The sequence below is a fragment of the Tachypleus tridentatus genome, chromosome 4, assembly GCF_004210375.1.
Source record: "Tachypleus tridentatus isolate NWPU-2018 chromosome 4, ASM421037v1, whole genome shotgun sequence".
Classification (NCBI taxonomy): domain Eukaryota; kingdom Metazoa; phylum Arthropoda; class Merostomata; order Xiphosura; family Limulidae; genus Tachypleus; species Tachypleus tridentatus.
The window spans coordinates 78804621-78828441 of record NC_134828.1 but is presented as its reverse complement, the minus strand read 5'-3'; the positions used below and the strand labels follow the sequence as shown (position 1 = coordinate 78828441).

Here is a 23821-nt window from a genome sequence, read left to right as displayed (position 1 = left end):
ATATTGGCACAGAGTATTAATTTTTCATCACCAGTGACAATTCTGTTCAAAAATGCTTAATGCGCATCACACACTAGAAGGGACGAAGCAACGTTCATATGTTGAAAACGATGATCACTGGAGAGTTTCTGAGGCACTCAAAAACCTTTTTCATGTTGTTTTCCCATATTCCTTAGATATTTATGCATTGTTTCATGAGAGATACACAATTTCAGGGCCATTTCACGAGTATGTTGCCTCAGGTTAGACCCAACAAGCATCTACAGAGCATCAATATTAATTCCAACACACTGGCCCCTGCCATCACAATTTTTAAGGCTAAATTCACCTGAACAAAATTTGCTGAACTATCATTAACACTTACAAATGTTCAAATCATTTCTCTAAACTTCTTTGATATTCTTTATGGCTACAGAGACATTGTTTCCCTTGTATATAAACACCATTACATGCCAAATGTGTGTCTCATCATGTGTTATCACTATAAAGGATTGGAGTATACTAAACTTTAAACATTATATAAGCTACACTAATGTAATGTTTAGGTGTTGTTTGATTATTGTAAGTGATGCATGTGTTTTTGGTGGTGGTTAATGAAAGTCTTCCAAAATGTGACATTAATTCCTTGACTACATAATATCTCAACAAATAAATTTTAACCATTTGTATTACTATGAGTTTTATAAAATTTCCATCCAAATTTATAGTATATTTTCAAAGTCTGATATGAAACTAAATAAAAGCATCTTTGAAAAATACCATTCATATAAATACATTCAATAGAATTAACGATAAATGTATGCTTTGGTTATTCCTGATATTAGAAAAATAACAATGGATAGAAATTGGTTATTCAGAAAATAAGAAGTATTTCAGCAGGTTATTCAGTGGCACTATTTATTTAAGTTAATTCTGGTTTTAACACAATGAATTATAAATCCTCCTTAATGCAATGCCATTTTGCCATTAGTCCTACCAATAATCGTAAAATATGTATGTGTGTGAATCAGAGTTATTTAGTGCATATGATTTTATAATTGAGATTTTTTGTAATATTTGATATTTTGTAACTCTGGCAGCATTGAGTACCAAATAAATAAATAAATACATCAGAAAACACTAAAGGAAGACTCTCCCCAACCAGAAAGACAAGGTTTCATGTCAAATCATTGGTATTATGAGGTGTATGACAATGGTGTAACATGGCCAGGGTGAGCAGACTACAAACAATAGATAGCCACAAGTAAACAGGATGTAATACTGTAAGCAATTGGAAATATAATGAGGAAGTAAGCAAACAGTGATCAGTGTGTAAAATTCAACTCAACCATAAGGACAGGGATACCTCCTGTTGTTGGTATTATGAGCAGGAAAAAGATCAACATCCACTTAATTGTAAGAGCAAACTATGTGCAATAGGAATTACAAGTAGCATGCATAAAATCTCCCAACTATAGTAATGTCCCACAACCAGTATTACAAGACAGATGAAGTACCCCAAGCTCAACTATAAGAACAGGGAAAATTCATCCTACAACTGGATTTACTGAGAGAGGGGAAGCATCTACTGGTCTCAACTGTAGAAACAGGGCACTATCAACTTGAACTCAGTATTAAGAGGAGGATCTGATGGTGGTTGGCCTAGCACCCTCCCTCATCAGATATCTTAGATTATTGTTCCAGGAAAGAATGAAATGGCCCGGCATGGCCGGGTAGGTTAAGGTGTTCGACTCGTATTCTGAGGGTCTTAGGTTTGAATCCCCATCACACCAAACATGCTCACCAATTCAGCTGTGGGGGCATTATAATGTGACTGTCAATCCCACTATTCATTGGTAAAAGAGTAGCCCAAGAGTTGGCAGTGGGTGGCGATGGTTAGCTGCAGTCTCTATAGTCTTACACTGCTAAATTAGGGACGGCTAGTGCAGATAGCCCTCGAGTAGCTTTGCGCAAAATTCAAAACAAATAAAGAATTAAATATGATCAGATCAACCAAGGAATCCAAGCAGAGGTGCTCTTAGTCAAGGAAAACCTACCAAAGGTAACATATAAGTGCTATGGAAGGGTATGAGAGTAACCAATGAAGTCTAAATCCCCAAAAGATACAGAACCTCTCAAGATAGTGAGAAAAGAAAGGAAAGGGTCTCAAAGGCTAAATGCTCCACATCCCAAATATTAACTGGAAAATACAGGGTCCACTTGATGTTGTGAAATAAATAAAGTACCCCACAAGAACTAAAAACAGAGAAAAGAGGAAATCTGTTGTATCAAAGAGCCAAATTACACAATCTGCTTCCTGTAGGAGCAAACTGATTTAGATTGAAAACAGGAAGAAGCTAGAAACTAATTGTCCTGAGAGAAATAGATTGGATGATTAATACTGATAGGTGTCCAGTGAAGCTTGTGACTACTCAAGAAAATGCAGAATGGATCTGAAGGAAACCAAACAAAAGAGTCAGGAACAGAAAAATATCCCCCTGCCCTTGAGTGACTAAGAGAATACAGAAAAAGATGCAACAACTAAACTGAACACACACCCATATATAAGGTCTGAAAACGTAATAGCTCCCACCCTGGTGGAATGAAGAAGAACCAGAGGCTAAAGGAGGCAGAAGAGGTCCATGGCAAGCATCCATTCATCAGTTAAGGAGGGGAAAAACTAAAGGCTGAAAGGAAATATCTTGGCTGAACTGGAAAAACTGGCACTATAGTTCCCAGTAAAGTGTCACCTGACATTGGGTAACTAATTTACTGAGACAGGTTCCCTTGAAGGAAGAAAATTGAATGATAAAGAACAATAAGGAAAATGAGCACTGGTAATGAATAGATCCATACTCTGAAAAAATCCATTAAATCCATAGGACAGAAGTGAAGGTTTTTCAAAAGTCAAGAAAAGAGAGAAACTCAGCTTCCATAGGATTTGACCCCACTATGGAGGAGAGACCATATCATTGTCTACATCCAAGATGTGCACAGAAGAAAGAAATGAAGAAAAGGGATGAGGATGTCAAGTATAAGACAAAAGACAAGTGATAGAGATAGCATTCTTTGATACAGGACTTGAAAGAAGTAAAACATGCCTCAAAAACTGTAGTATGCAAAAATGGAGCCAGTTTGAATTCTCAAGAGAGAAGACACCTCCCAATTAATATTTCTCATCCCACCAAAACCTGACACTATATGAGACAGGGAAGTAGTTAAATGCTGACAAAGACAGTCACACCATGAAAGACAAAAACATGTAGATAGAAATTTCAACAGGGACAAGGCACATGAAATCCCAAACCCAAGTGCAATAAAAACCAAAGTGGAGGAACATAGGAAAACAACACTAACATTAGAATACAAAAAAAGTTTTGTGTTCTTGAAAATGCCACATAGCACTTGTAGGAAAATAGAAAGACAACAGAATAATACAAGTATTAACTAACAGCTAATGAGAAAGAACTAGCCATGATGTGGGTACCGATGGGGTAAACCCCAAAATGAAGATTATGTGAAGAAAAGTTGTTATTTTGTATTAAGAAAAGAAAAAAAGAGGAATTGGAGGCAAAGCAAAACTCAAACCTACAAAATGTGCATAAACAAACATGTTGGTGATGTAACACTAAAAATAAAATACATCCAACAATTACTAAGATGAGGATTATAAGCCATATTTTGAACAATAATTAAAAAAGAGAATGATTCAGAGATAACCATAAACTACTCTGATAATTAAATTAAAATTACAGATATAATTAAAAGTATTATAAATCAACCTGAAAAACTCTGGAAATGTACCTAGTCAACAAAGGAATTAATAATACTGAACACACAAACTGTCAAAATATACAAAGTAATAACTAATATCTACTCAACACTCCATTGAAAAATGACATATACCACAAAGTATATGGTAATATCCACCTTACCATGAATAATAACGATGTGAAATACTAAATTTTTAAGTGTAGAAATAAGGACAATGCCACACAACAAGCACCTGAGCTGTGCCTATCACAGGTATAGCAACTCGGTTTGTAGTATACAAGTTGAAATACTTACCATCAAGCCAAGTGAAAGAGCCAGAAATAATAGGTAGAAAGGAGGAAAAGAACAAACATTTTTTTCCACCAAATTGAGAGACTTGGCAGCATGGCAACTGGATCAAAAAAAGTAAAACTAGAGAAATTTCCCAAGTCTTGAACATACAGAAAAACTGGAACATACTTTGACCATCATGGAAAAGAAGGTCTAGGCCACATGGCAGAAGTAAATACTTGACAAACTAAAATGCATACTGCTTTGGCAGACAATGTTGATCCTGTGACCTGGAGAAAAAATGTGCATTCCCATAAACAGCAGCAACTGTATTGGAAACTGTGAGAAACAGGAAATGTAGAAAACATTATTATATTTGTGGAAAAGAGAACAAAAATATGTATTTTCACATAATGCAAGATTGAATAAAAGCACACATGTAAAAAAAAATTCATTTAATCATGTATAGTCAGTGTTGAAAACTGAAATTAAGTTAGAAACATATCTACTCATATGGGGTCAACTGAGAAAATGAGACACAAAAAATGTAATATAGAAGGAAGTAGCTGCTCCAGGAGTATGTGCCATGCTCCTATTGGTGGAGAACTGTCTCGTGCATTATAAATGCTAAACGAGCAGCTTAAACTATGGGGTTTAAAGACAAATGTCTTAGGTGAGAATAATGTTTTTAAAAATGCATCAGAAGGCAGATAAAGATTGAGAAAAGCTCCAGTGTGAGAGGAGATACATATTGTATAGGAAATGGCAATTTGCAATTCTCCTGATGTTCTTTTGTAAAACCAATTGCCACTATGTTTACTAGCTTCTATTCAAATAGTTTAGATTAAAAAATAATAAATCTTCTATAGTAAATGTGCTTGAGTTCCTTAAGCCATTCTTCCAACCATTAGTTTTCATAATGACATAAAAATAAATTGTTCAATACTGAAACTAGCATGGAATTTATAACTACTCCATCTATTTGATTACATGCTTCACATTAAAACATGGAATTTGGTTTTTTGGTGGCTAATTCATTTAATTTCCTAAAAATATCATTTGGAAATGTATTTGAATTTTCATTTCTGTAACAAAAACTGGTACATATTGGTATGTTAGTAAACTATGATTCTATATCAAAACTACCATACAGAATACAAATGTATTAATGTTGTCATGATTAATTATTGTGATTATCTGACTGAAATAAGTCAATTATTGAGTGATCAAGAGAATTATAAACTTTTAACTAACAACCTGACTAAAACAGAGAAAAGAAACTGAACTAATGTTTATTAGATTTAAAGAAAAGAAATTTATCAAATTATCCTCTTTATAACATTTTGAGATCTAGTGAGGCAAAAATACTCAAAATTTACAGATTATCTATGATACATAAATCATAGGTCACTTATCAGACCTACTGTATCCACCACAAGAGCATTTAATTATAAATTTGGGTAAATTTTTACCCTGGATATTGAGACACTATGCATTAAAGAGAAAATGTGTTATAAAAACAAAGAACATTTTACTAAGTTATTAGTTTCATTCAATTCTAGTTTTTAGTTAGTTTTGATGTTGTTTCATTACTTACACAAGTACCAATCAATGAATTTATTGACTGTGATCTTTCTTCCTTTATTCAAGATGAAAATCCAGGAATGCAACTTTCTTCATAAGTTTTCAAATGAAGGTTAATCTTTACAATAACACAAACTATACTTAAATTTAATGAGAAATTTTATGATCAGATTAAGGAAATAAGTATGGGCAGTTTTTTAGCCATCATTCTAGCTAATATTTTATAAACAAGTTTGATTATTAATTTAAAGTACAGTTAACCTATGATTATGGTTTTTTTTGTCAGATATGTTGATTATACATTTTCTAACTTTGTTTCTAGACAAACAGTTGAACAGTCTTTAGCATGTTTAAATTAATTACATCCTAATATTAAATTTCTTCTGGAGAATTAGTTATCCTTTCTAAATAGGAGTGATTAATGCTCTTAAAATGACACTTTTAGAAAAGAAACACATACTGATCTTTACTTGAATTGGTCATTGGGTCATCATTAATCTCAAAAAATAAATTATGGCTATTTCTTGGCCACATGAATAATTAATTTCAAATTTTCAAAAGAAAAGGTGTATGAGGAAGCACATTATCAGAAAAATGTATTTTATGGATTTTTGTTTGTGGTGTTATTCAATTACTACTTCTGGCATTGAAGACTTGTATTTCAACACAATTTTTCTATTAGATCCTCTTCTTATAAGTTTAAATCTATGTTCTAATACTCTGAAATAGATTTGAAATATTATATTTTACACAGAGCTAATGACAGGTACTGACCTTGTATTAAAGGTGTATATTGATAAGTATATTAAAACCAGTATCAATTGAAGTAAGTAGTGCCACTGATTTACTCTTCATAGTACAAATATCATTTTCTATCAATAAGGCCTCATAGAAAGTAGATCTACCATTTTGTGATGTGAATGGGAATAGATAGGTGAGTTCTTCTGAAAGCACTCAAGTTATTGAACCTCTTATAGTTTGATTGTAATATTTATCAAGTGTTATAAAATCAAAAGAACCAAATTTCATATTTGTGGTAGTTAATACAGGTTGTTTTAAACATTTGACAAATATAATGAAGTGCCTATGCCCATACATGAGTCAGGTTGTGAGTACTGTTGTTTAACTTACTTTGTACGAAAATAAGTCAAATACACTACATAATTTTGGAGTCAAAAGCTGAAAAGAAATATACACTAATAGATACATTTTACAGATAATCATAAGGAGAACCAAATTAAGATGATGCCTGAAGCACATGTATGCATAAGGCTTTAGGAACTTGGTCTCTTAACTGTCTCTGACCAAAACTCTAATTTAGACTTCTCTGTCAACTGGGAATAAATAAATAATCGAACATAAAACATAAATATATATACACACAGGAACAACAATACAGACGTTTTCAGTAATACAATCTATTTTACTACAAATTATATGAGCAAATTCAACTGTAAAAGAGGCAAGACCTAATATTTCATAATAAAGCATTTGCCAATCAAAATGGTTACATGGAATGCCTCATGACATGTCATCAATGGTAAACTGTTGTTTACTTTAGTTAGAGACTTTTAGAAATATAAAATAATAGAACATCTTAATTTAGTACTGTATTTTTAAGTATAGGATGAGTATCACACATTTAATAAAACAGGAGTACATACTTTTGAGGTCCAAAATACGTCCCGAGTTAGGAGATTCTTGTGTAGAGAGTTGTTCTCGTAACTTATCAATGTCATCAGGATGAATCAGATCAAATAAGCTGGAGTTCAACCAGTTTGCCTGAAAGAACATGTTTATTTATTTCTCATTTGACTCACTGAACACACATAAAATTACATTAATAAATTAGGTAGATATGCATGACAGAGAAATTCAAAAGTTATTTCCTATGCTGAAAATGTACTTATTCACATAAATAGCTATTCTCATTCAGTGCTGTCCTCTATATGAAAAATATTTTTTTAAGCACAATACAAGCCTTTAATCTTCCACTCAGGTAGAACTGACTGATTCCAATGAATCTCTTACACAAACCTACATGCACCAACCCTTCAGCAATAAGAGTGCAACATACTCTCATGACTCCAGTGACTCTTTCTATTCAATTCCAACAAACTATCACTTTGAGTTTTGATAGATAATGGAAGCATCAGTTTTCAGTGAGGAAGAAGGGTGGGAAATGTGAGAGGAAGTAAGTATCTACCAGAAATACATTTTCAGTATAAGAAAATTATAATTTTCAATATAGTATATTGCCTTCTCTTATATAAATATCTAAAACCCCACACTGAACAGGTGGAGTGACTAATGAGAGGGAAAGGAAGAAATATCCTTCCTAAGAGGAGAGCTACAAAACTGAAGCTCTGGTTTTGGAGACAACACTACTCCTAAAATAATTCTTTGCCCATTGGGGAAAGATGTTGCATATATGGGCTGAAAAACAGAGGAGCACATCCAAGTGGAAGAGAAGTATGGCAGGATTTGGATCCAAACCAGATGACATGAAACTCAAACCTAGAGAATATAAAAGTGGATGAGAATAAAAGGATGTACCCCTAGGTGTAAAGTGGCTAGGGTGCAACACACCATGCACAACAAGCCAACTATATATACATACAACCCATGCTGCTGGGAATCAACATTCGCAAAGGGGTAGGACAAGGATCATAACATTGGTAAGTCAACTCCAATCCAAAATCCAGCCACTGGGTACCAACATCCATGTAGGATAAGAAAGAGGATCCTACTGGTGGCAAGTCAACAACAATCCAAAACCTAGCCATCTGGTTGGGTTAGGAAAGAGAATCATACCTTCTTCACCACACCTGTACAAGACCAGAGGGAATCTATACTACCATCCCAATTTTGAATGGTACACACATTAATATGAGAAACTGATAAGATAGATCTGGGAGCCTGGCATCTGGTGTCAAAAAGATGTGTGCTTAATGTAATCCATCTCTATCAAATTGAAACTGACAGGAACCATCCTAAGCACAATAACAGCCTCAGAATAACAAGCACTAAGGTATAGCACAAGGAGAAAGAATCAAGACAATCTGCAAGTGTCTCCACCATGACCCACAACACTGATGGAGTAACAAGAGTATAAATGACAGAGGGAACATAGACATCTGTAATAAATGTGTGAGGACTTATATTCAACTCTAATCCAAAACCAAGGCACTTGGACATATCATCCACATGGTGGTAGGATGAAGGATCCCAATCAAAGGGGTGAACTGTAATTTTGATGGTTCACTCCCCATTGTTTTTGTTTCATAATGGAAGATATCATGTTATCTACACTAGCAGAACTTCATCACTTTATTCTCAACTGAATAGTTTTATAATAATTTCTATATTTTATTTGTATTTCATCAACTCATTCAATGGGTTGTCTCCATGGTCCATCATCCCAGTAGTCTAGAACTGGAAAGTGGTAAGGACTTTCAATATCTACTAGAAGAAGAAAGGGGAGAAAAGTGCAGTGGAGACTGGAGAAATAACAGCACCTACGACAATGCAATGGGTGACCATGAAACCCTATTTTGAAAAGCAGACCATACCAATATATTCAATACATGGTATGGCAGAGATAGGATTTATCCATCTAATCCCTTGGTAAATACAATGTGAGAGAAGCAAACCTACTAGTGATCTTGTGAAATATCCCACTTCTGCATTGTGTGTTGCATGCCATGGAATTACATAATATGCAAGTCTTACAATGCAGATTCAAACAGTTAAAGAATAATGGTGAGGCACCACTCACCACAAAATTGAATCCAGAAGACATATTCCTGATTAAAAAAATAGGCAGAGATAAAGAATCTTATTAAAAATTGAAGGATCACAACAGGTGGATGACAGTACCCCAACATGGAAGAAACAGTTATCCAAAGCAGGGAATAGGAAATGTACAAATGAGATGTAAACCCATTGGTCAACATACAAAAAACCTCCAATGGACAACAGAGTAGACATGTAGGGAAAAAGAAAGATGCATAGGGATGAAGACACCAGAAAGTGATGGTGGGAAGAAGAAAACAAGGAATGAAAGGCAGATTAAATAAAAATCCAAAAAGATAAAGCACCAGGAACACAATTCTCCAGGAGACATATATCAAATGTGTTGGTTCAAAAACAAAAAGGAAATCTGCTGTTTATCTCAAATGAAACAAGAAAATGTGTTCACTTGGTGAGTGATATATGCCACTACTTTCAAAAAAGTTGAAATGAATTAGGATAAGTCAAACTGGAGAAGAAGTGTGTGAACTAAAATACCTATAACTGGCAGAAGTGTCTGGGTGTGAAAGGATGAGACTTTTCACCAGGACACCATTATTTTGAAGCCTCCTACTGATAGAACCAAACCCTACCACCTCAAGAGATGAGCATCAGAAAATAAAAACAACCCAGAAGAAAGGGAGGAAGCAGTAAACCCGACATTGTGTGGAATATGTTGAAATATTCATGCATAGAGACAATGGGGGGAGGATGAAATTTCAGATAAAAACGCAAATTAAGGGATCAGATAACAGAAAACACCTTTGAATGCATTTAAGGAGGAGAATGGATGGTCTCAGTGGAGGGTTTGTTTAAAACTATACATTCTAAAAAAACCAGAATGTGAGGTATGTAACAAGAAAACTTACCCAACTGGGAAAAATCCAATTACCTGAGCCAACTGTAGAGGGAGTAGAATAGTATATTAAGACTAATCCCTGTCTGAAAGAAGCTAATTGAAGTAAGAATCCAATTAATGGTGTTGGTAAAATCCTCTAAACATAGATGTTGAGTAAAACACAGACCATCCCACAAAAAGACATATGGAATCACAAAACTCCAAAGATAAAGGCATGAAACTAGTACCTGATCACATGGTGAAAAAAATTGATAAGAAAATGTTCTGTACCATTCTCAGCCCTGCAGAAATGGCTTACCCAAATGTGATCAAAGATGACATATTAAAACAAGGAAAATTCAAGAAGTGATTTAGGTGGAGCTGATGGTTAAGAACCCCAGACAGCATTAGGCAAACAAGATAAATGAAGAAAACCTGCAGACAAGACAGGCATAGTATGGGCAAATGCTGAAAATTAAAAACTAATAAAGCACAAAAAAGCAACTAAAAAAATTTAATATAGCATTGAAGATATCCCATGTGATGCTAAATGTACAAGAGCAGCCCCAAAAATTGGATTAGTGGTGAAAAGAAACTGACCATAAGACCATATAAGCAGTGAATTGTAAAGAAACAGAAGTGTCCCACCCTAGAAGATCCTAAAGCAAATAAGTGAAATGTAGAGAAAACAAATTGAAGATGAAAAACATCTCAATATGGAGGGAAGGAGGAGTACACAAAATCAAGAAGAAAAATCTACCTCTTGGAAAACTAAGGCAAAAAGAATTAAAGTCTGAATAGGAAGAGGCTTGCAAAAACCTACCTTCCAAAAAATAAATAAAAAATAAAAAGATCATCATGAAACAATGTCATGAGAAGGGGGAACATACAGTGAAACATTGTCTAAAAAAGAAAAAAAGAACTCAGGTAGGACTAGCACTTTCTGCAATGAAGGACTGTAAAGCAATCTACAAGAAGGTGAAGAAAAACTGACAAAATCTAAATCATTTAAAAATAAGTTCAGCCATTATAGAGGGAAGGCAGAAAATATTGGGAGCATATAAAATTGGACCATGGTCCTCAGGGACCCTCACAAACAAAATTAATGGTAAGAAGTATAAACTATAAAGAAAGATGCAACTGAAATTGTCAATACAATGAAAATTTTAAGAAATTGTGTAGTGAAAGAAACATATGTGATGTTATGTGGTGAACAGAAGATATTTAACCTAATTATCAAATAACCTGTAAATGAAACTATGGGTAAACTGTAAATAACAGACAAGCAGTAACCCTAACCAAACAAAATATTACACCTAATATAGAGTAATTCATACATAAAACCATGAGTAAAGTGAAAATAAATCTAATCAAACAAAATATTGAACCTAATTATTTATTAACCCAGAAGTAGAGCTACAGGTAAACTGAAATAAACAAAAAAACACTTTTGAAGCTTAACTGTACAGAAAAGAACAAAGGATATCACTAAGTACTAGAAGTAAAATAAAAATGTAACTGAACAATAACTACGTACAATACTGAGAAAAGTTTGTGTTCACACAAACTCAGATGTCTCACACAAACAAAGTTAATAAGAAAAAGGGTAAAAGACAAATAACAATTGTTTAAATTAAGGAAGTGTGTAGTAACAATAACACATGTATAAGACATGATGAATGGTAGAAAAAACAATATAGTTAAGATATTGTTTGACATACCAATAAGATGAATGACAAATAATCCTAAAAATAGTAAGCCTCAGTGAATGGTGTAAGAAAAAAGATACAACTAAAACTAATTGCTGATTTCAACTTGACTGCAAGTTTTAACTAATGTCATGAAACTTGTGTTGTGGAACCCAAATAACTAAAGATAACACTATGTAAAACAAATTTTGTTCCTGGATAGTATGTGTTATTTCTTAATTGCTTATGTTGTAAAAATGCAGAAAATGGCCATTATTCCCTTCAAACTTTGCTTTTGTGACCTGGATAATGAAATTTAGAAATTAACCAATTATCTGTGTAAAAATGGGCAAATGTGCACATTTTCATTTACATAAGGTCTGAATAAAACAACATATGAATCAAGATTTACATCTATTTATACTAAAGTTATACAAAAATGAACAAAAATGTTTAGAAGTGAGTAGTTTCTCCAGATTTGCGACTGTTATGTAAATCAATTTCATGTATCAGCCTGCAAATACAGTCTCCCATCATGTTTTCGTTATATGCTCCCAGGTCACAAATGCAAAGTTTGAAGAGAAAAATAGGTGTTTTTCATTTACCTTAGGCATAAGCAGTTGGGAAACAACACTTTCTGCCCAGGAATAAGAAAAAGTAAAAACTTTGTTAGATAGTGTAATGATATGAACAATAAAATTATTCAAAAACCCTAACTGTAGAATGTCTAACCTTTCCATATTCAGCTGACTGTATTTAAAATGTGTGGGTTCCCAGACTTGGGACAAGGCCCAATAAAATTCAGTTCACTAGAAGATCAATCTGTGTGCTAATAGAATATATAACTTCAGAAGTGCTAACATACAATTCTTAAGGTAAAATGAATAATCAAGTACAACTATTTGGCAGAAACAAATAATTAACTTTTTGTAATGAAGTATACATTGTGTGATCATACAGAAATATAAATAATTTCATTTAGGAGTAGCTCAACGTGTTACAAATATCACTATTATATAATAAAGAATAAACCTGTAGTGAAAACTTTATATAAAATATTAAAATAAAACCCTTGAAGAGAGTACAAACTAAACATTATAACGAAAAGTGATAGTGTGGTAAAAACTGAATAGAGAGAGTCACATGGATCAAGAAAATATGTCGTATTCTTATTGGTTGAAGATTGTCATATGATAATCTGTATGAGAGATGTAGTGGAGTCAGTCAATTCCAATTGAGTGAGAGATTAAAGGCTTGCAGCATATGTATTTTTTAAATATATATATAGAGGGCAGCACTGGATGAGAATAGCTGTTTATGGGAGAGGAAGGGTGGTAATGTATCTTATGGGAATTAATATTCATTATAATTGTACCATAAGAAAGTGATATTAAAGTGAAAATATTTTTAAAGTAAAATAACTGAAAAGGATCTTTTTCTCAGCAAAAAGCAATATTTTCCATAAAATGTTATCACTGAGATAGTACAAGAACATTAAAATCAAATTTTACATTCATTCACAATTCAAATGCATTTAATTTTCATCATTTTTTATATTCGGAGATATAATAAACTAACAGAAATTAGCTAATAAAAACTGAAAGTTGTAATTGAACTAGTCTGCTATATGTATGGATAAGATTCTTTGATTTCTAAGCACAAAAGCTTGCTGTACTTATGATACATGTAAATACAACTAGCCCTTTGACAGTGGTTGCTTTAAATGCTCCTAGAAATTTTATACAGCACACCCATAATCATCTAACAGAAGTGGACTGTACTCTATACAGTGAATCAGCAGTAAATGAGTTAATAAAGTGTCTTCAATTTTTCCTTTCAAATTTTATTTTTCTCTTTATGATAGAATTAGTTTTTTTCTAGATAGATGTAGTTTCTTTTCACAGAAAGTTCTGTAAGAAACCCTTATTTCAAATTGAACTTATCTTTACTTTAAAATAAATAGTGAAGTTTTATTTCTTTTCTGTCTGAAATGCTTTCTAAAAAAGTATGGATGTGCTTAAACCTGTTTAAAAAAACGTAATATCTTAATACTACCTTAAAGTGAGCAGAACATAAATTTACAAAATATAATAAAATTACCACAAGTTCAATTTTTTTTAATAACTGGTAAATTTAAAAAAAGCAAAGAAATACAGTTGTAGCAATATTTTCTATAAAACTACTTAACTAAATCTTGTGGTGTTGGTACAATGGATTAAAAACTTGCATAAAAATGCAAAGGTACTCTTTATTTCAACTGAATAAGCATGTATTTTTCTAACTAAACCTTTCATGATGATACTATGTGACATTAAGTGTACTAAAAGCTGAAAATATGAAAACAAAGAAAGGCTTACTTGTGATTGGTTGAGAACAGGTGTTATGGAATCGGAGACATAAATCACTTTTCCAGTATCACAAGCAGCTACAAACAGGAAACCATCAGCTGCCTGAAATTAAAGCAAAAACATTTACTACATGTCACCAATCAGAGCCATTTAGAACACTCAAAGGCTATTATCGTAATATGTGAATTTTCTAAAAAAAATGTTTTTCTAATTAACTAAGAATCTGGCATTAACATGCAAATACTATGTTTTTCTTTTTATTCAATTCAATTAATTGTAATGTTTTATAAAGCCTTCTACAGTTCATAAAGAACTATAAAAGCTTGTGATAAAGAAGTTATGATTAGCATTTTTGTTAATTTCACTGGGTAACTTGATTAAGTTAACTCATGCTGTACGAAGTTACCTTTGATTTTTTTTTCCATTTTCCTGCATTTTTCATAAGTTGTTTCTGTTCAGTAATATCTGAAAACTTACAGTAAACTCCCTTACTTGATACACTATATGTACATTCAGAATGGGCAATTCATCGTATTACCATCATGTAGTCTCTCTGATTAATCAAAATTATGATCAGTGTTTCTGATTATTCCAAAATTCTTATTAAATTAACTGTTGTCAAAATAATGAACTAATGAAAATTAGGGTTTCCAATTATTACTATATCTGATTATTTCAACTATCCAAATAAAATATTGCTATTATGTTTGTTAGATATTAAGCAAAAAGCTGCTTAATGAGATATCTGTGATCTGATTAATTCTATTCTTATAAGTTGTTTTTTCCACTTCAAATATGTTCAGATAAGGTGATTGTGGGGGGAGAGCTTGTGATTCAAGATCTCAAGTTGAATTTCCATTGTTCTTCTTGAACTGGTGGAAAAGCCTACATACCATAATTTGAAGAACAGTGTACTAACTGATTAGTTAAATGTAATTGATAAATGGGGTTGTTAATTAATTGACTAGCATATATCATCATTAATCTATGGAGATTATGAGAAATGAAAGCCAAATTATATCCACAGCTTCCCTATGTATGATTTTTCTTTTTTCAAGTTTTGCTTATTATATAAAATAAATATTGTTGAATTCTTTTATTTGTTATATATTTCCTTCACTGTAGAGAATCAGTTGGCAATGTATAAATATTTTCAAAAAATTAAAAACCATGGAGTTAAGTTTCATTTATTGCAAATAAATATCATTAGATATTCTTCTCCAAGCTACTACTTGTTTAAAATTAAGTAAATATTTTTGGGAGTATATATACAAACACACACATTTTATAAACTAAATTTTACTTCAGGGGTTTTGTAAACATTTTCTATGGAATTTAAACATTACATTTATGTATCATTATCAAACTAAACCATTGTAACTGCACACAAAAATAAAATTTCAGTTAATGAGAAAACACAGTTTCTGAAAAAGCAATGCTTGATGCTAACAAAATTGTTTTTTTTCCTGGTTTTACTGCCTAGTGTGTTCTTTAATAAATGCGTTTAATATACTTTCTAGAGTTTCACAATTTTACTAGATATATCACTACAATTTACTTGTAAAACAAATGAACAAATAGATTGGTTTTCATGAAGTTTTTTTAACTTGCTGAAATAAATCTTAAGAGCTGTATATAGATATTCTGGTTGTTGTTTTATAGTATTTGTTATGATATAAAAAATTAGCAATTTCTCTAGAATAAAAAGACTTCAAATTTTAATAATTTAATTTTCACAATAGCAGCAATGTAAAGTTTTATGTGTTGTTTACAGAAACTTGCATTAGCTTTCAAAAAAATAATTGCATTGAAAGATAATTTTTTAAAATTATCTACAAAAGTTATTCATTTTTCCTAATATAACATAAAGCTTCCCATATATATCAAAAACTAAAATAAAACATAATTTAACTGAAAAGGGCAAAAACTCTTTATGTTAAGGAATAATTATGATTTGTAAACAATAAATTTGGAACTTATTTCTGAGTTAAATGTTTAGGAAGAAAAACAGGTTTAAAATGATTAAAAGAATTACAATTAAAATTAATTAAGTTAATTTCAGTGAAGTATTTCTATATAAATTATTATCTTAATAATAGAAGTTTGAAAATGAAAACAACTAACAACTAAAGACTTAATAAAATATAGTACCTTTAGTTCAGATATTATAAGCAACCAAAAACTGTTCTTAATGCAATTCTTATAGAGAAAAGATGAAAAGTGAACTTACTTCTAAAATAAGATGTTTCAATTCTTGGTCTGTGAGAAATGAAGGTTTGTAAGTTCCATCAGTGCTTGTGTTTCCTGTTCCTGAAAGACAAAACATATACTTATTTATCAAACTACATAAATATTATCTTTAACTTAAAAGTTTCATCTTCATAATTGCCTGTTTTACTAATACAGGGAAGGAAAACAAAACATATAATGAAAGTATGTCCTTTAACATGCAAAGTATCAAATCTAGTTATAAATCCAGTTCCTGTTAAAACAACATTTTTTCTAATTGTTGCTCATAAAAAATACTGACATTTACATTTTAAAATATTTCCTTATCCAGTAAATAGAAATATAAAAACCTGAATTCAGTCATGATTTACAAAAGTAATTAAGGTTTATAAAAATCAATATATAAATAGCAAAAAAACAAAAAATAATTACATAAAAACATACCACAATTTTCAGTCAGTTATTGAGAAAATTAGTTTGAAAATGTCATAAAAAATAACAGAGTACACCTTGGTTACCATGTGAAAGACACTTAATTAAACAAGCACAGCAATAAATACACGCAGTTTGTATAAACTTCCATCATGCAAGGGCAAGCTCAAAATCATATAATAAAATCTTGGAAAATTGTTCTAAGTTAAAAGAATGTACTCACTGAAAATGTTAAAAGATAAATAAACCATACATTTGTATTATACATCAGAAAAAAGTAGTATACTAACTACAAAATCTTAATTCACAACTTGGGAAAATAAAGCACCTAAACAGCCTTATATTATCTTGAATGTTTTAAAAGTAATTTGCTCATTAGTTTTCCCCATTCTGTGAAATGTGTTTCATCTACATGTCAGATGTATATTGTTGTAAACTATGTTTTTTAAGTCCAGATAGTTCTTGTGACTTTTACAGTTTATTAGCCACAAGGTTTGACGTAGTGTAATGATTCTGTCTGGAATTTTAGAACAGTTTGAACAGTAAAAAACAGCACAAGTTAGATTTGAGTAGATGATTATTGAATTTATTAGCAAGTTAAATTTAGTCTAAAGATGTGAGATATTATCTGATTGAGATTTTAATCAGATTAGTGGTGTGATTATTAGGTTTGTTTTTCAATGAAAGATGAGAGATGCGAAAAAATTATCAAGTAAGTGAAATTGTTGTATTAGCATCTACTGTGAACTTACTGAATAGTGACTAACTTAACCATTTAGGAAAACAAGTTTTCTCTCTCTCTTTCTTAATTTGTTTTAATCTGTTGAACAAAATCTGATGTTTTCACTATTTAGTGAAGTATGCAGTGAGTCAGTCCAACAAATAGACCCTGTATTGGAAAAAGAATGTTGACTATAATTCTGAATATACTAAATGTTTCAAGCTTTTATTCAACAGTACATAACTGTTTTATGCAAGAAATCAGGTGTGTTTCAAAAGTATACTTATTTGAGATGTGTCTGCAAACTGACATCAGTCCAAACTCAGATGACAAGTTGGAGAGAAGGGTGATGATTCATGTGAAAAATAAATATAATTTTGTCTATCACACAGTTTGCATATGTCATTGTACAGCCTCTAGATCTCCAAAATGTATACCCACAATTCTTTTTTCCATTATCTCCACACACTGTATCTGGTATTTACTCTCCTGTACTATGAACTGTTGCTAACTCAGCAGTGTGGGAAACAGTTAGTAGCTGATAATTCTGACATCAAAAACATAATAAAACCACTTTGTAAAAGGTCATGATATGTTTGATTTCCATTTCATGTAAATAAAAACGGTGCTGGTGACATCTTTTCTGAAAAGCAAAATTTGCCATTATTATATAAATTTGATTTTCTGTTTTATTTTGGTAATAATGTGTAATTGGTAAACAGTTTCATAGCATTTCTAGTTATTATAAGGCTTCATATAATGCAGACATAAATGAACCAACGTTGCCATGCTCCACATCTGGTAGCAGGATATAAACTCAGTACACTAGAATACTTAGTAATTGCCTGTTGTGAAAAAAGAGCACAAATGTAGAGAATAACATTTCAAAAGTCTTCACCCTGAAGATAAAAGAATTTTGAAATGCCATTCTCTACACTTGTGTTTTCACTACAACAGGCAGTTTTCACCCCTTTCCAGTGCAGTCATCTTGAATACTCTGCTCAAACAATCTATCAAATAATATAAGTTAGTTGTACATTGAAATATGCATACAAACGAATAAATCTATTGGAATCGATAGAAATTGTACCACACATTACAAATGATAGGCGTAACAAACGGGAGCTGACATATTTTTAACTGTCTTATATCTTGATAAGAACAAATTTAATTGTGTGATTTTTCTTAACTCACTGTTTAAAATATTTTAATTAATTCTGAAGAGTATTTGTGCCTTATTGCCGAGTTGGATTTTTATATAGGTAATAAAACTGTATTATTGGCAGTTATACTCTTGTGTAGTCAAAACAATTGCTTTAAATAATCTTTAATACATTAAAAACATACAAGAACATGGAATTTCTCTCTTCAATTGCATTAGAAACTGAATAAGGTTGCTCCAAGACTACTTCAGGCAAGAACTATATAAATTCTTAAATGTAGAAATCAGTTAACAGCTTGATTAATGTTTGCCCTTAGATGTAGATACACCATAGTCCTTCATTTCAAGGTCTACAAGGTAGATAAATACCTGTCACTATTATTAGCTCCAGGATTCATCAATCACCCTGGAGACATCCACCTGCTGTTGAAGTGCAGAGAACAAGCAGGTTCTTAGCAAGCTGATATGTCCTCCACAAGCTGTGTTACTTTCATGACTCATACCTCTACGTAGAAGCTAAGTTATCTTGTTAGGGTTTTTATATATAAGAGAGTTTCCAACTAACCTACTTATATATGAATAAGAATAAATGGTGATTTTTTTCTTTTACAAACACACAATGTCTTTCCAAACTAAAGTTAATCACAACTAGAGAGGAAAACTGCAGAACTAATAACAACAAAATTACCATTAATACAACATGTACAAAATACTAAAGTTACTTTAAAACAGATATGCCTAATTAACATGTATCAAGAAATTTAAGGACAAGTAATGAAATTGGTATTACTTTTGCTGTTTTTCAGAATTAGAGCTGAATTTCATTTATTCATTATGTTTGAATTTATCTCAAAACTAATTCAATTACATTGCTAACTCACTGATGAGTTATTTTCTAAAACAGTATTTAAGGTTAATAATACCTTACTAATATAAAAGTTTATGCAAGTATATTATTTTGTAATTTATTTTGGAATAAATACATACAGAATTTTGTAAGCTTGATATCACAGATTCTTAAGTTCTTATTTGTAATTACCTGATATGCAATCCTGTAAGGTTTAACTTTTATCATAGCATTAGCATTGCAATACCACCTGATGAAAAGCTCTTTGCAGAAATGAGTAGTTTATGAGTTAATAAAACTGTATATGCTGTACTATCCAATACAGGACAGGCAGAGTAATCAAATTTGAAAATTAAGATGGCAACACTGAAGAGTTACAGTAAGGACAACTCCACAGTGCTATTTCCAGGAGAAAGAACTACTTACATGTATTAGGTTGAGGAATAATTTGTGAGCGTTTTTAAATAATTTCATTCAAGCATTACATGCAAGACTATACAATACTTCAATGCATGAACACATTAACCCATAACATTTATTATGATACTTTATTTCATGTAATACCTAGGTATATAGTATGCATTGTTTTAAACAAAATTGCAAGAAATTAAATGCGAAAAGCAGATGGTGTCGAAAATGCTAGATTTTGTCCACTTGACATTCCATTTAATGAGCTGAAAATGAAAGCAAAAATTAAAGACATATGAAAATCAAACACACCATCTATTAGAGCAAACAATTATCTACCAAATGACATGAAATATTTTGCAAAAGCGTTTCATTTATGAATATATTTTGTTAACTTGAAAAAACGCTCACGGATTATTCCTCAACCCAATATGTATGCAGTATTAAACACTCACCCTACAGACTGTTCTAAGTATTTAAAGTAACAGATCTATAGTGCCATATCCAAAATCCAGTAGAAAGAACTACTTATGATCATTTATGCCTGTATGCAATATTACACATTTACTCTATAGACTGTTATAAGTATTCATACTAACAACATATATTCTACAAGTACTATTACACTTTTAGATATATCTATATTTTGGATGATGTTAAGACAATTATTATATAAATTAGTACCAATAAAATTAATAAACCTTTTGTAAAATGCCAGTACTTGATTATACCTGAAGGAGTAACATTTTAGGCTGACGAAGTGCCTAATATGATCACATTTTTTATTGGCTCAGTCTCGTTTCTAGTGTAAAAAAAGAGTGCATAACAGTATTCCAACTATACTTGTTGTATGCCACTACTAATAGGGATTTTTGCTCAAGATTAGATCTTATCAATTTAAGAGTGGTTAAAATCATAATATACACTTGGCAATCTACACTTTAAATATGTAACTTATCAGAATTTCAATCTCAACTATGAAAACTTTCAATAGTGCAGCAAGCAAGAAACTCTTGGTTTTACAACTTATCATTGCAGAAGGTTTCAATTCACCAAAACTAATGAAACCAAAAGGAATATAATCAAATATTATTTTTTTTATAAAAAAAAGCAGTAAAATGTGACTGAAAATACAAGATACCTCCCTTAAGAAGGAGATGGTTCCTAAAATTTCATGATACAAACACAGTCATCTCAATGTCATGTAACAATCATGGTGCTCAACTATGTAGTTATAATGTGAAGTCCAGTTATTTGACATACAATGTGATATTTTCTGAAATAGCATCTATGTACTGTGCAATTACCTTATATTACAGATACTGTATGGAAATATGGTTTTTAATAAAATATACAAAAATACCTTTCTCTATTTTGCTCCACAATTTTTATTTAACAAACTCACATAGCTAAAAATATGCATGTTATAAGTTAACAAACGGTAGTAAAAAAAGGTACATTGTTTTAAAAAATGAATAATAAAATTTTAGCATTTTAACTTTACACAAATATCTGTCTGTTAAGAGAAATAAATATTAGTACACATATTATCTTAAATAGAAGGAAGATGATCTTACATATTCATTTATGAAACATTCTTAGTTTTGTGTTCGTAACCTACAAATTCACTCGTAAAACAATTTAACCTGGTTCTTACTTGGTACAATAAAAATAAAACAAGAGCAAATAATGTTTAATACCACTTATATATATTCATATACACACACACACCATATAAACATTACTTATGTGAAAAACACATCATCAAAAAGAAAACTGCATGCACTCTGCAAATAGCTGAAGAGGTTATATAGAAAAGAAAGACATAGCTACAAAATGTAGCTTACTAATTTACAAAAATCTGTGATTTTGCATTTTTCGTAGATTGTTGTGACTGAATGTTATTTGTTATGCTCAGTCTCCCCCCTGTTATGCTTATACACAGGTTTTAAAAATGAATTAGTCAAGTGATATTCTAACTTAAGAAATGCTCATGTCTATTGCACCCTAGTGGAAAATAAATGGGTTTGAATACAAATAAGGTCACATCCCTTATATGGTGTGTTTAAATGAAAAACACCAAACAGCTGAATTCAACCAATAGATAAAGCATTTTGGCAATTTATGTTGTTCAATTTCTAGTATTCCATGGTTGCATGTTAACAAAATTAATGAATAATTTACATAAACAATGCCAGAACAGTTGTTTAACTTCCAACTTAGAGGTTGGTGCCAAACTACGAAAACATGTGGCAAATTTCAAAACAGACTTTCAAACCTGCTAGACTTTTTCAATCTGTGCAGTTCATTAAAAATTGTAAATATCACATGAAATATTCTAGGAGGTACAGAAATAAACAATTAATTGGTGAAAGGCTTTTGTATCGTTTGAGTGGTTCCTGAGTATTTGTATAGAAATTAAACACATTAAGGAAGAATGACAAGAACAATTCTATTCTGCCAAATTTCACAGTTGATTTTGATAACTCATGTTTAAATAAAATTATTGTACAATGAAAAAAAATGATGCAAGTTACAATACCCACATATTTTATTGCTGGTTTAACAAAACTGGTTAAACTACAAACAGCCAAAACCCATAGAAATTATAGCAAACAAATTCCATAATGTTTCACAAATGAAACTAAAATTTTTACCAGACAAGTTCAAACAGACACTTTATTTATCTTTTTACTTGCTTCTTATGATGTATTTACAAAGTATTTATTTAAATAAATTATTTTTAAGAGTTTGCATTCTGAATGTAATAGCTAGTAGCATCAGTAAAACCAATCTTTTTTAAAGCTACTTTTTTAACCCTACTAGAGCATATCTGTAAACACTAATGCTGTTTATTTGTGCAGTACTAATATTTAATGTGTAACAAATAATTATGTCATTTATATATATATATATATATACTGTGATTGAAGCAATATGAATTATTTTACCTCTATCTGCATGATGACAAAATAAAATCACATACTTCACTTTGAGGTCATGGGTGTAGTGTAAGAGGGACAGTCAAACCCCAACTAATCAATTGGAGTACCTAAAGAGTTAGCAGTTGGTGCTATTGACTAGCTGTCTTCTCTTTAGTTTATCAGTTCAAAATTATGAACCGCTTTGAGAGAGTATTCAAAGAAAAACAAACCTTGTTTGTGAATTTATTAAACTTGGTCAATTCAAATTTGAACAGTTTCTATTCTGAAAGAATTAAATGTATGTTCTGATGAATTGCATATTAGGCTTACTACTGTTGGTTACCTAACATGAAAGCTAGAATGATGAAGATGAGCAAACAACCTACACATTTGAAAGCATAATTTCTTTAAAAGTTTTGTGTACAGTAAATGACAAATATTAAGTGAGCTATTACAATGCACAATGATATTCTTCAGTTACTTCTGTTTAAGAGAAAATACTGAGCCTAGGTGTGCACACTACTGCAAATACATTCTCATAAGGTTATTAAAAAACCAGAGGGAATTTACTACATTCTCAACCACTCCAGTCTCAACATAAAAAGAATTGCCAATTCATGCACTGAGCTCAGAGTCACACGAGATGAATGCTAACACTGCAGCTGCTTTCTGAGATTAACAAGCATCATCGTTTGTTGAAAAAAAAGACATAAATGATAAACCTAAGAGCCAGACCTATTTCATGCGATTAGATCGGGTATCACTATATTTTAGGTAGAAAAAAATGTCTAATAACAGAGGTGAATTTCTGAGAAACTTCTCACC

The 23821-nt window shown here is 31.3% G+C and overlaps 1 protein-coding gene across 9 annotated transcripts in view; it reads right to left on the bottom strand.

Moving 5' to 3' along the window:
• LOC143249510 (aryl hydrocarbon receptor nuclear translocator homolog) overlaps positions 1-23821 on the bottom strand; it is a 138428-nt gene that overhangs the window by 18053 nt on the left and 96554 nt on the right. For all 9 annotated transcript variants that reach the window (XM_076499480.1, XM_076499482.1, XM_076499484.1 and 6 more), the window contains 3 exons: positions 16504-16583; positions 14283-14375; positions 7272-7389 (listed from right to left, as the gene is read on the bottom strand). In XM_076499480.1, the coding sequence (XP_076355595.1) occupies positions 7272-7389; positions 14283-14375; positions 16504-16583 (291 nt within the window). The remainder of the gene's footprint in view (positions 1-7271; positions 7390-14282; positions 14376-16503; positions 16584-23821) is intronic.